General features: G+C 34.5%; 3 protein-coding genes across 7 annotated transcripts in view; 1 reads left to right on the top strand and 2 right to left on the bottom strand.

Moving 5' to 3' along the window:
• Positions 1-625: 625 nt before the first annotated feature.
• Positions 626-2,785, bottom strand: LOC108769309 (tRNA methyltransferase 1). Of its 2 annotated transcripts, none has more exons than XM_018520212.1 (2): positions 2,635-2,785; positions 626-2,211 (listed from the first exon to the last, which is right to left on the bottom strand). In XM_018520212.1, the coding sequence occupies exon 2, from the start codon at positions 2,193-2,195 to the stop codon at positions 627-629; it is 1,569 nt and encodes a 522-aa protein (XP_018375714.1). In that variant the 5' UTR covers positions 2,196-2,211; positions 2,635-2,785; the 3' UTR covers position 626. The 2 variants fall into 2 exon arrangements, with proteins under 2 accessions (XP_018375714.1, XP_018375715.1); XM_018520213.1 differs by having other exon boundaries at positions 2,708-2,716.
• A 1,766-nt stretch (positions 2,786-4,551) lies between these two features.
• Nasp (Nuclear autoantigenic sperm protein) overlaps positions 4,552-14,095 on the bottom strand; it is a 95,252-nt gene continuing 85,708 nt past the window's right edge. The window contains exons 1-3 of one of the 2 annotated variants that reach the window (XM_018520216.1): positions 13,504-13,658; positions 5,418-6,095; positions 4,552-5,232 (exon numbers count right to left, since the gene is read on the bottom strand). In XM_018520216.1, coding sequence (XP_018375718.1) covers positions 4,582-5,232; positions 5,418-6,095 — 1,329 coding nt within the window. In that variant the 5' untranslated portion in view covers positions 13,504-13,658 and the 3' untranslated portion in view covers positions 4,552-4,581. Of the gene's footprint in view, positions 5,233-5,417; positions 6,096-13,503; positions 13,659-14,095 lie in introns of those variants that run through there. The other variant, XM_018520217.1, reaches the window with a different exon arrangement.
• Positions 6,751-11,130, top strand: LOC108769312 (uncharacterized). Of its 3 annotated transcripts, XM_018520219.1 has the most exons (6): positions 6,751-6,776; positions 6,854-7,198; positions 7,509-7,736; positions 9,189-9,296; positions 9,437-9,574; positions 9,744-11,130. In XM_018520219.1, the coding sequence occupies exons 2-6, from the start codon at positions 7,120-7,122 to the stop codon at positions 9,992-9,994; spliced, it is 804 nt and encodes a 267-aa protein (XP_018375721.1). In that variant the 5' UTR covers positions 6,751-6,776; positions 6,854-7,119; the 3' UTR covers positions 9,995-11,130. The 3 variants fall into 3 exon arrangements, with proteins under 3 accessions (XP_018375721.1, XP_018375720.1, XP_018375722.1); XM_018520218.1 differs by having other exon boundaries at positions 6,766-7,198; XM_018520220.1 differs by lacking the exon at positions 6,751-6,776 and having other exon boundaries at positions 7,183-7,262.

A 14,095-nucleotide genomic window follows, 5' to 3' on the forward strand; every position in this document is an offset into this window, starting at 1 on the left:
ACCAAAAAAATGTAACTTCGTTACCGTTACAGTTACCAAAGAAAAAAAGTAACGCAGTTACTAGTAAAGTTACCAAAAAAGTAACTTGTAACTGTAACTTCGTTACAAGTAACGAGTTACTTCCATTCCCTGTGCGTCAGTATATAAATAATTTTATAAAAGCTGTTCGTTGTGATTTTGCTATCTTTAATGCTGATTCTACAATGAGTCAGTAGTCGAAAGTCTTAGTCTTAATCAGTGAAGTTGGCCAATCAGCGTTAGTCATACAAGTTGACTATTGGTCAACTTCACTGATAAGACTTAGGTCTATCGATTACTCATTGTAGAATCAGTATAATATATATATTAATCCAGAATAACTATTCAAGATATTAAAATATTAGTTAAACTTAATTCCTGCCATTTTTCGTCTCCAAAATTGATTTGTTTCGAAGGGAAGATGAATGAATACCTCAATCAAAGTAATTTCCTTCATTTTTTACTTTATTATTAATTAATAATACTTTATTAATAATACTTTGATTAAGGTATTTCTCTTCGAAACAAATCAATTTTGAAGACAAAAAACGGCAGAAATTAAGTTTAACACCTAATACATCGAACATAAATGACTGGATACTCTTTGTTCATTGTTGTACCATGTGCTGTTCCACTATCGCTAATTTTTTTTTGTTTTTATTTTGATTTCTCACTTTTTTCGAATCATTTGCTTTATTTTCAAGATCAACTCTAGTTCTCGAGCGGATGCCAGGTCCCCAATTTGCAGTAGGGTTCTGTTGAAAGCGAGACAAATGCCTTTGCCGAGAAATTGGATTGGCAAGAGGATGCATAGTGAGAGAGATATCCATCGTGGATGATGCATTAAGTATTCGCGCAGCTGGACTATCCTCAGTCAGTTTCTCCCGTTTTACAGGGTGTTTTTTCTCCCAGGCACGCACAATATCCCATATAACATCATTTGGCGCATCCGTTTTGATAGAAATTTTACTTGCATGCGAATACGATACCTTGTATCCCGCGTTTAATAATGCTGACCTGAACATCAACATTGGTGGAACATGACACCTAACTATAGACATCAAACGATCTAGATTATAATACAAAGGAATGTCTAATTCTTCATGTATCACGGTCAGGACACCTTCCATTCTTTTCGATGTACCCAACTCCATGCTATTCAAGTTGCATAATAATTGCGACACAAATCCGTGATCGTGTAAAGGACCTAGCCATATTGGACCACCCATGTGTTGCCTGTGTTGACAATGTTTACACAATTGATCTATTACGGGTGCACTTGGTAATTTGTAATTCTTGGCAGCCTTCCTCACCACTAATGATTGAAAATTCATACTCTCGCATCCGTTACATTGATAGAGCATTCCTATCTTATTGGAATTCTCTTTGCACTTATCATGACTTGTGAAGACCTTGACAAATACTCTTATATAAAAATCAACACTTATAGATAATAATGGTACTATGTACCGTCCGTAACGTCCTGCATAGGACGCGATGCATTGCAGTAATATTCTCAATGCTATCTCATGGCAAGATTTCGACTTTATGGATATTGCTCCATATTTATAGTAACAAGTTTCCGGAACATTGCCAGCCAGAATAGCCACATCAGTAGCAGTAACCAGAAGTATGCCACCATCGGACACACACTGCACCGCTCCATCCAGGTACATCGAGGGACAACCATAAGGATCTAAATCGACCGCGTCGAAGCGATTTCTTCTGCGTTGATACATCAACAACGTCGCATCCTCATGATATGGAATTACCAAATTTTCAACTCCGTTATGTAAAACATTCTGCCTGATGCTATCTACCGCCTTCGCAGAAATGTCATTCGCAACAATCTGCTGGACACCCTCCACTTCCTTGGCATATCGTATGCTACGCAAACCAGTCGCAGATAAAGCTTCCAATATAGTAATTCCCCTCTGGTTTTCTGCATTATGTGATACACTGATTTTATCGTCTTTCTCTAATTTGTTTCTCCGCAGCACTTCTTCGTTATAGTCCTTGGCAAATATCATTAGTACCGCTATACTGAGATCCCTATTAAATTCTTGAACTGGATTATAAAACACCTTTTCATTCGTTACCAATATCTGTGCTTTTCCCTCGTTTACAGTGGGAATCTCTTCAAGTTTCGACTTCTTTGGGCATTGCTCAGTATCCATACTTGCATATGCAACACTAAAATGAATATGTGTTTGTGTCATATGTACATATAAACATTTTAAAAGATTATATCAAACAATAAGCTAAATTTTCATTTAAAAAAAAAGTAAAAGAAGTCACTGACTTATCAAATTACCCATGCATTCGTTAAGAAATACATTAAAAAATATATAAAATTTATATATAATTTACCGTTTACCATTTCAAGCAGTTTTCATGACGAAAGGTTAAATACTGGTCAATTATAGATTACAGCTCGTTTAATCGTAATCCGTAATTAGTCAGTTTTTAATCTTCATATTTCAAAAATTACTGATTAGAACGATAAATGACAAATACTTTTGTAACTGATTTTTTTCGAGAACATTCGTGCTATTGTATTTTTATTTGGAATATTCTGTATAAAGATATCACATAATAGTCAATACAAAATTATACCTCAATTTACTGTTAATTTCATAAAGTCATATTAAAGCTTACAATACTTAGGAATACTCGGTGTTATATTTACACAGTTTCTTGCTTCAATTATTCAAATGTCTATTTGTAATAATGAAAGAAAAATCATATATATTTCCCCAGTGACAATATAACCTATTCTAATGAAGTTTGTGATTGTACAGCAACATTTCTTCGACAAAAAGGTGAAGCTGTAAGCCAAACAGATGGTAAACGTTATCGAATATCGGTAAAAAAAATCGATTAATTAGATGTGAGGTCGATAATTTTCTCATAAGGTAAAATACTAGTTAAACTACGCTGGTGCACATTAAAGGTGTCGTACACAACTTAAAAAATGTGTATTTAATATAAATATAAAAACAGATTAAACTATGAAATTCTCAATATATGTATTTATTATGCTATTAAGAATATTAAGTAAAATCTATATTTTATAATTTGAAATACTTACATTTCACTATTACACAAATTAAGTCAGTGTACAATGACTTTAATATATATTAGTTTGTATTAGTGCGTACAACGCTATTACATATGTATATATTATATCAGGACAAAGTAAATTGAAAAGATACACGTGAATAAAAAAGGCATTGCTTTAACATTTATTTACGTGATATTCGTACACAAACAATCACTTATTTCTATTTGAATTCTTATATCTACAGTTCAAAACAGTACTGTGTGTTTGCCGCTATTCAGCTAAACTAGAATAAATACATTGTAGCCTATCTTCTGGGAATATTATGGAACTATGTCTGTTGCTGGGAAAACGCGACAATTTCTGTCTATCTCTTTAGATTACCATGGACCTTTTTCAAAATCTAATGAACAACAAAGATAAGTGATTATTAGATTAAAGAAATTTTATACACTTTACAGTTTTCATTTGCGAAAGATTTCCTAATTTTTAGTATTGGCCCAAAGTAGATTAACTACTCTTAATCTATTTTTGGAAACCTCTCCAAATAGTTCCATAACAGCTTCCCTAATGTCTTCAAATTAAAAAAATATGTTCACACGCACACACCATTCTTAAAAACTCAGCCTTGATCGCGACAAACGAATTATCATTAATATGTTAAATACTTTTAAATCATATCAAGTTTTTCTCCAAAATTAATTCATAGAACTTCAAACTGCTCTAACTTTGAATGAATTGTGTATAATTTAATATATTTCGATATAACAGAATTTAATTTAATAAATTTATGAATATGACAAATGTCTACAGAGTGCGATCTATTTAGTGCTATCAATGTTTTGACATATTTGATTGATTAATTGAAAGAATTTTACTAACTGACCAATCAAAAAATACTTCAAAATATCATCAAATGTAGCATCAAATGTAATATCAAATGTAGCATTAAATGGATTATAACTTATAGTTAAAATAAGGTAACATTATTATTAGATTTATATTCTTTCACAAATTCTATTAATTATTAAAGATACGTACTACTTAACGTTTGCAACGCTCGTAAGCATCAATTTCATTCTTGTTGTCATCAAATGTTAAATGGAACATATCCTAAAATTATCTTTATCAGAAAACTTACTTTGCGTTTGTACAGCAGTAAATATTCATTATCAAGAAAAATATCAAATATCTTTCTTGATGACGCAACAAGATGCAACTGTAAAACAGTTCTTGTGTTTATGATATCAAAAAACAATTTTAAGTGCCGAATTTCGAATGTATATCATTTGTTGGCGGTCTAAAGATTATTTCTACTGATACTTACATTGGAAATAAATTCAATGAGTAGCAAATTATTATTTCTGTAAAAAAAAACACTGAATTTTTATACAGCAGCAAATATTTTTTCTACATTATTGAGAATTAAATATCAACATTTTTTAGTTTTATCAGAATTTAAATTAGTCTGATTATCATAAAAAAACAGATACTCGCACTTTTCACGCTATGTCCTTTTCCTGCATCGGTTTCTTGCAAAGAGAAGCAGTCTCCTCTTCGTCCTCTGCTTTGCGCTTTTTCCTTACCAGATGCGATATATCGCTGGCAGGTTTCGACTTACTACTACCACTTCCAGAAGCCTCATTCGTTTCACCATCACTAGAACATCCATTCAGTCTCTCTTCCTTAATCTCTTTGAGCACATTAGCTTCTTTCTTCAGATCATTGATGTCTGCGATTTTTTCTTGAATCTCTGGAACAAGTTCCTGCAGCTCCTTGATCTCCCCTTCAATGGTATAGAATGGATCATCAGATTGGGGTGGATCATCTTGCAAAGTCTTCAAATGCACAATCTTTGCTTCCAACAGCGCAGACGCCTGGTTGAATTGTTCAATGCTAATGTCAAAGTTGTTTGCCATCGCGTGCGCCAACCCGAGCTGATAATGGATCTCGGCGATCGCACGATGGTCACGTGGAATCATTTTCTCCAGAAGATTCAAACAGGCCTTGAAATCGATCAGCGCACTCTCATGATTGCTACCCTCCATCGCAACCTCGCCCAGAAGACGGTAAGCCTCAGCCAAAAACTTCCAGCCTGGAGGTCCACGTTTTACTAGCACCAATTTCGCTAGTTCTAAGACTTCCCATGCAATCTAGAAATCGAAATTAGACATTAGAATCATAACTGATTCAATATTTATCAATAGATTACGTTCAATTAACAATTACACTTGGATAACTCAATTCGGCAACAAGCAAAAGTATTCGATACAACGTAATTGAGTCTTCTAACACGTAATTAGATAAATCTAGATAACACGTAATGTAGATAAGGCACCTGTAGATTGTTGATTTCGTCCTCGTCATTTTCCTTTTCAACATCCTCTTCTTCCGCCTCTTCATCCTCGTCTTCTTTTTTTCTGTTCATGCCACTACCAGAAGCTTCGCCATTATGCAAGTCAAAATCTCGACTACAGCCAGGAATTTCTTCTCTTTGCTTGTTCTGTTCTCCAATCTTATTATCCACCGTTTTATTAAACTCTTCCTTCTTTTCATCCTTTTCGAGTTCTTCAGATTCTTCAACTTTCGTGTCTTTTAAGTCCTTTGGCTCTTCATCCTCTTTCTCCTCATCCTTTGTCTCTTGCTTATCATCCTCTTTGCCGTTTGATGTGCAAGAGCTACTTTCCGTATGATTGCCTTCGGTTACAGCTCCCTCCTCATTTTCCTCCTCCTCATCTTCACCTTGCTCATCCTGACTGACTTCTTCGGATCCAGGTACACCACCGCCTAATACTCCCGCCTCTTCACGTGCCAGACCCAAAAGAGCTCGTCCGTAAAGTAGGTAGAGTTCACCCATCTCGTCGCCGGTCTCTCCATGCTCCTGAGCAAGAAGCTCGCACGCACGAGCTAAGACGGTTACTGCGAGATGATAATCGCGTACCAGGAGGTGGCGTTTACCCTGAGAGATTGCTGTCGCGGCATCCTTGATCGGCACTTCCTCCGACACGTCGGCCATCTAAGAAACAAGAACAAGAGAATACTTATATAGTATCATATAAGTTGCATATATATTTTGAAAACGTCAACAAAAGTAAACAATCTTAACAATGTACGTAAACTATATTGGTAAAATCAACCAAGTAAAATCAATCAACTGACGATAGAGAACGTTTCGCTTGGAATAGGAAATATAAGTAACCAGAAAATTTCTATTAAGCTATGATCTTTTCACAACATTAGAAGGCAAAAACTAAATTTAACGAATTTTCGTACTTCTTAATATTGTGTCTGATTCAAATAAGATGTATATGCAGCATTAGGCTCACATCAGATTACGCATAAATATTTCTAGACTAGATAAGTTGAGAGAGAGAGAGAGAGAGAGAGAGAGAGAGAGAGAGAGAGAGAGAATATGTTAACGAACGTGCATATATAGATGCAAACAAGCATCTTTTCTCTCAGAAAGAGATAAACATTAATTGTAGTGAGTTGAAATTAAAATTCATTTTATCTACAAATTTAATTACTTCGATCTTTAATCTACGATGACTTATAAGGAAATCTTATGGTGGTATTCATAATCCGTTCTTACTTTAAGACCGTCTTAAGTACGTCTTAAGACACTAATATGGCTCTCTTCTGCTTTGTTCATAACATCTTAAGACTGTACCTAAGACGGTAAATATAAAATCCGACTGTGAATATACCGCCCTTAATCTCCAATGTTTAGCACGACGCCGACGCGAGCTTTATTCGCACATGCAATTGTTTTAGAAGATGCAGAAGGGGTGAGTGGGTGTTAAGGTGGACATCCGCAGCATCCATGGGTGGGAAAGGAGAGAAATCGGGTGGCTGTCCATGTGGGTCGATTCGTCGTGGCGCTTCAACGTGGAAGGGCGGAGGGCGTCCGCGTCGCGAGGATGCCGGGGAGAGAAAGCGAGAAAGAGCAGGTTCCAAGGGCGTACGTCGGCCAGTAACGAGTCGGGGAACGCGAGCGCCGCGTTGCAGGCGTCGCCCTGGGCGCCGCCGTCCAAGAACAGATGGAGTCGACCCGCGTGCCCCGGGGCCCCGCTTCGCGCCTCGTCTTTCTCTTCGTCACCCTCGTGCTGACCGTCGCAGGTAAAGAGACGAGAAGACCGGCACCGCGTCCCGGAAGAGACTGACGTCTCGACTCGTGAAAAGTGTAAAGATCAACATAGTCTCTCTATTGATATATATATTTTTTGAAAAAACTAGTACGAAAAATGTATCTCACCAAAAAGTTGAGAACAAAACTGTTCTAAACTGTTCAGCTTCGATATGATTTCCAAGAAAGATTTCCTGTTCAACCCTTCCGCCTCCTTTTTAGAGAGAAAACTTTTATTATAGACCGGGACCTAGTAGAAAAATAAGCAATTCAATAATTACATCTTCCTTTTTCATTTCTCAGCAACGGGGCTCCTATGCAGTGCAATAATGTCGGATCACTGGGAAGAAATCAACTGGGACAGGGAAGATCTGATCCATGCGAACGTTAATCTCACGTGGTATCTGAACGATCAAGTGGCAAAGCTCGAGTCTTCCGTTAATCATCGAAATAAACACCGTGTCGCCAAAAGTTCAACCTTCTTAGTTCCTATGCACGGCGGTATTTGGATTATGTGTGTTTCATTATCAGGTATAAATTGTCGTGATTTTTATAATGTTAAACTTATTAGACCTAGAACTGCATGTACATCTTTTGTACACGCTTCAGGATTTAAATATATTATATTTTCACGACAATATATATATATATATATTGAATGCGGATCCTAATGTTTCCAACTTATTCCATGGCGTATTAAACTTACAAATTATCATTGCGGATGTTTTTAGTTGTGGCAATTTCAATCGTGATATTAAAACTAATAAATGCTAAATATTGATACTAATAAAAACCTAATAATATTATTGTTAAATACACCGATGATAATAATGAGAAGATGATTGATGGAAAGAAATGCAAATTAAAAGAAATTTTCTTTACAAAGATAATTAAAAATTATTTGCAATCATTTATGGATGCAACGTTAAGTCATGCCATTCTTTCTAACATCCAGATCTTATTATGATATGGATACAACCAACGTTTCGTATTTTCTCGTTCATGCCAATAGAAACATTATCGGTCTTATAAATCGGCATTAGAATGAAGTTTGGATCTATATATATAATAAGTATGATAGTATTGCTCAATTCACAAAAGCAAAGATCACGGTCACGCAATCGTAAGGATACTGTGCTTAAATTGTGCGATTCGACAGTTCGATATCTCTGATCAGAGTCAAGGTGGTATCTAAATATAGTGACGTACACGTGCGATATAGACAAGGTAATATCTGACAAAATTCCAACGTAAGATATTTATTGCATTTCCACGAAACACGATAAGTATTATGTCTTCGTTAATTTTTCTTTAAAAATATTCTTCATTAAAGTATAATAAAAACTCACTTCAAATAGATCAATAAGTCCGTAAATAAAATATAGTAGAACTGGAAAATACTCAATATATCTAGAAGTACGATTGATAGAAAGTGCCCATTTAATGAAACGTTAAAGGATTTACGGTGCCTAATGCAACTACATGTGTTCATATACTTTTCGTTTAATCGAACGAGTGCAACCTTGAAGAGTACTTGAAGAATTCGAGGTCGTAAATGTCTCATTTAGTTATTTTTGTCGGAATTACATTCATAGGATCTGAACACGCTAAGCACTGCCTAGTACTGCCTGCACCACCCTTGCGCATGACATTTATATCCAGCCAAGGTATTAAAATTTTCTATAGTCAAATCTATTAAATCAAAGGATATATCAAAAGTATAATGCACATGGTATTTGTGATATGGCAATTTAATTTCTCTCAATCGAAAGATAATGTTTAAAGACGGAATCTGGAGAGAAGAGCCAAAAAATTTTAATAGCATTTAAATAGCATTTAAATTAAAAAATTCAAATTCTGTTTTCTGGCGATGATTTTGAACGATTTCAAAAGTAACATAGTATAGTTTTCTATATAATTGTATTTATTTGAATGGAAAGAAACAAAGATTAAATTATCAACGAATCATGCTTGTTGTTCTAGAGGAAGAGATACAACTGTTAAATCAGGTGGATTTCCCGCAAAAAAGATGTGTCAATTACTTAACACCAAGTGAGGCGCACGTAGAGGCGCGCGGAGCTTGGCAAAATCGTAAGTAAATTGTAAATAACATTTAATTAAAGCGCAACAAATTTTATTCTATAATAAACTATTTTATTCTTCAATAAAATATTTCCTATGAATATTTATCATGAATTTCACAAATTGATCATTTTAATAATCTGCTTCAGGAATGCAAAATCTGAGTATCTCGTGCTCTCTGGTGTGTCTAATCATCCTAGGATGCGCTGCACTTATAGGATTTTTTGGACTATGCAGGCATCAGATATCGGCCGTACTCGTGACAGGAGTGATGTACCTCCTTGCAGGTAAAATATCTACTAATAACTTGATAAACTAGTCTAGACCATAATTTTAAATATGATGTTGGAATAAAGGAAAATATATCTATGAACTTAATTGCCATGTATATATGGCGCAGCCATTAAAATATTAAACAATAGTGATTAAGTTGGGAATCACTCTATTTTATTCTAGCAACATTCGCGCTGTTCACACTCACAATCATTCACTTCAAGAGGGTTCAAGATCGCGGGACCAAATCAATAGAAGATGGCGTGATCGGTATGCCTGTCCTTCGCAGCATTCTCAAGGCTAGGAGAGTCAGTACCGCGTGGAGTATGGATCTGGGATGGGGTGGAGTCACTCTCTGTGCTCTTGCATCGGTAGCCTGGATCCTTCTCAGTAAAATCATGCGTTTCAGTCCAATCGCTGCCATGATAGCGTAGCAGTGGGACGCCTTCGAGGTCTAAGGTCGTTTCTGAGAGTTTCGATGTTTTATGATTTCGATGTTATGCGTTCCTTTCAAGTGACATCTTGACATTTTTCTCGAGTATCAAGTTGGTGCAAGAGATTTATTTCACAATCGAGTTGTGCTGTAATCTTCTACAAGACACGACAAATGCTTTTCAAAACTACACAATTTCGTCTTCAATTTTACTTGACAAATATAACAAACTGCATCAACTTAATAATCTCGAGTGTTTATGTCCTGTTAAAATATAGATTTCAAGAGTATGAAATTCCAAGATTTGGGCTAATCATATAGGAATTGAAATCTTCTGAAACCTTGAAAAAGATTGCAAACTGCAATGGAGAATAATAAAATAATATTCTTGAGAAAGAATTCAGAAATGACCCTCTCGAAGGCGATCGTGTCATGTGCCTATTTTATATAATTGATATCGTTTGCATAAATATTCGCTATCTCAATTGAAAAAACTTGAATTTGTTAAGATAAAAAGTTTTAAAGCGCATCTGATTAATCAACGCTTTGTAGAATCAGTGAATGTGTTTGAAAATTTATATTCTTCCGCATTCGATTTATTTACTGCAAGTAAACAAACTCGCTAAGAAAATATAGCCCAAGACACAATTGAAAAGCAAAGACAATAGAAACAGGTAATAATAGAGTTCAATCAGAATTCCATGTATTCTTATATACATTCATTCCTGATAACCCTGATAAATTGAAATCTGTTATTCGCTGTTTCTATTACCTGCTTCTATTACCTTTTCAATTATGTCTCAAGCTTACAAGACAAACGAACAAGCCTATATGTACTCATGATATAAAAAAACAAAATGTCATGATATAAGAAGACAAATGTTATCCCTCATTTTTTTCGGCTGATATTCTTGTCGATGCAAGTAACCCTCACAAAGATACAATCGGAGCATAAGCTGAATGTAAAAGAAGAGTAAAGCCGGAAACACAATGAAAAGCACAGGCAATAGAAACAGGGAATAAGAGATTTCAACCTATCAGAAAGCGTTCATTCTTGTATACATGGTTTCTGATAGGTTGAAATTTGTTATCTCCTGTTCTTATTGTTTGTGCCATTGTGTTTCCGGTTTAACAGAAGTGCAATGAAACTTTTACGAAGAGTAAATTGCCGAACATAAAAAAAGCGTTTTTTTTCTTTAAGTAAACGCTTCTCGCTGTTTCTTATGTTTTCTAGAAGTTTCATGGACGTTTCTGATACTCTTCCTTTACATTCGGCTTCTACTCTGGTTTTTATTTTTACTGGGGAAATGACTCAGGAATTACTCAAAGATGCTGCAAAGAAATATAGCAGATATTACTTATTATGAATGTTATAGAATTAGATTACTAGAATTAGATTAGTTTTTGAAACTTGATTCAGTTTTTATTAATATACTATAAATATTGCTATATACTCGCGTAAATATTCGCTAATCAATTTGTACATTGCAAACTTCTGAAAAAAAAAAAAACGTAAAAATTTTAACTTTAATTATATTTTTCATAATTAAATTTCTCGTTTTCATACAGCCTTTGCATTTCAACTTCTGATTGCCATTCTGCGCAGTCACGCTTCTTTTTTATACAACAAAAACAATATTATAAAAGTTGTTTATATCACAGTACAATTCTCTGATATATAGTTGCCTATAATGTAATCCAAATACCTTACTATTAGAACAATAAGTACGTCCGTAAAGTATGAAATGAAATTATTAGTGGTATACAGGAACGAGGTAAATAAAGTGCAACATATTAATTTCTCTTAGAAAAAAATGATATAAATGCTGAATGTCCATCTCGAGAATTATGGACTTGTTAATTCATATTTTGTCCTTTCGATTTTCGATATTCTGAGGAATTAATCTGCATGCCTTAAAAACACTTCAACCTGTATACAACTTTTTTCTGCTAAAAGGAGCTTGTTTCTGCTACAACTTGTTCTAGCGATTATATAGTAGTAATTAAGCATAGTATACATATACATCCTGCACAAAAGGATCACAAACTGCATTTCGTCCATTAAAAGTTACGAATCCTTATCACTCGGTGCTTTTGTGGAAAATATTACATTTTTCTAACGATACATTCTTAATTGTTGTATTTTTTTATGCAATCTTAGTTTGTTGAAACTGGCAGCAATAAAAATACTGCAAAACATCATTATATGTAACATTGTTTATTAAAGATGGCTATTTATATTTTACCTTCATTATTTTTAAGATTTTAGCACGTAATTTTCCATTATTACTGATGCTTGATACAACTGTGTAAAAAAATCTTGATTTCATCATTATATCGAAAAAATGTTTTACATGGTTATTTAATTTCTATTAAAAATTGAATAATTTATTAAAATTTAAACATTAATTTTTTATTAAAATATTATTGGATAATATATATATAAATATAAAAAGTATATAATAAATATATAAATTTTTTTTAAATCGAAAAAATACCTGCATAATAATATGCTACTAGTTTTCTACATTTCAATCTTGATACAGAAAATTTATCATTTTAGCAAAGTAAAAAAATGTTTATAGCTCCAAAATTCGTTAAAAAATTTGTCGTGAAAAAACCCGTAGAATTATAATAAATTTATTCAAATAATTTATTGTCTCGTTACAATTCGCGCGTTTAATCTGTCGATACAAGGCCGGAATCAGACTACGCATTGAAGAATGAGATTGAAGATTGAAGTATGACCAATCAGAACAAAAGGAACCAAAATTTCTTTGTTCTCATTGGTAAAATTTCAATTTTTAATCTTTAATCTCAATCTTCAATGCAATCTGATTCCGGCCTAACAGCTTCCCTAACCTTAAAAAATGTCCTTCACAACGGTTTACTTCTACTTCACTATCGTAAGAACATTTTCTAGTGATTTTCTTCAAACGTAAAGAAAACATTCTTCTATATGATTACCAAAGAACACATTTGACATTTAATATTATATTATCTCTCTCAAAATCATTCTGCTTTCCTTCTCTATCCCGAACTACTTCTTCATGTCAAGTGCAGAAAATGTAACAAAGTGTACTTAAGGGCCATTCCATACAACTTGCAGAGCCGCATAACCAATAACCATATGCATAAAGAAAATTATCTAATCACATTTCTGTCATAAAGACAAACGTAAACTACGATTGGATAATTTTCTTTATGTTTATGATTTTCATATGTTTATGCGGCTCTGCAAGTTGTGTGGAATGGCCCTAATAGTTGCTATTTACCATATTGATATCCAAACATAATATATGATCATAAATAACGTCAATGTAAACAAAAACATGGTATTTTCCTCTTCTTCCTCATTAATTACTTCTACAACTTACGAGCCTCAAGAGATATTTACATTTCATTGTTGAGAAGAAAAATGAGCAAGTTTGATGCTTGTCCGGTCACATTGATGCGACAGAGGCGTATTTTTTCAGCGAAACGTTAATCACGTTATAAGCACGTACGTACCTTGATCAATTTCTCAAAATGGTGCTCCACGAGTCGAAATCTTCGAGTTCACAAGATGCAAGAAACGTTTGATAGTACGATATGAACAATTTCCGTTATTACACGCGCAAACTGCGTAACCGGTACGCGGGCAAACTTTACAAGAACTCGGAGTATGGTCATCGAGAACAAATCTTCCAGAGATAGTCGAGCAAATGACAGCTAATGGGCGCGTTTATAGTGTATTAAGGTAAATTTTCACGAGCTGCTCAAACCGGCTCTTTCAACGACAAAAAGAATCACGTGTTCAAAATTGACAAATATCAGGGTGCCGTCACATGCGGCGTAACCTGCGTAAGGCTGGAGTCCCATGAGGTGTATTTACCGCGTATCGCGTAACCGCGTAACCAATCAGAAGCGATCCGCTGTTGTGGTTTCGCGTTTTACTGATTATTGATTGGTTACGCGGTTACGCGATACGCGGCAAATCCGCTTCATGGGACTCCACCCTAAGCGTAACCGGCGTATTCTAGTAATTTACTAGAATACGTTATTTTTTATTTACTAGAATACGCCATTCTGAAGGCCCGTCTACAATACATGGAGTAAGAAG

Source organism: Trachymyrmex cornetzi, unplaced genomic scaffold (assembly GCF_001594075.2).
Source record: "Trachymyrmex cornetzi isolate Tcor2-1 unplaced genomic scaffold, Tcor1.1 scaffold884, whole genome shotgun sequence".
Classification (NCBI taxonomy): domain Eukaryota; kingdom Metazoa; phylum Arthropoda; class Insecta; order Hymenoptera; family Formicidae; genus Trachymyrmex; species Trachymyrmex cornetzi.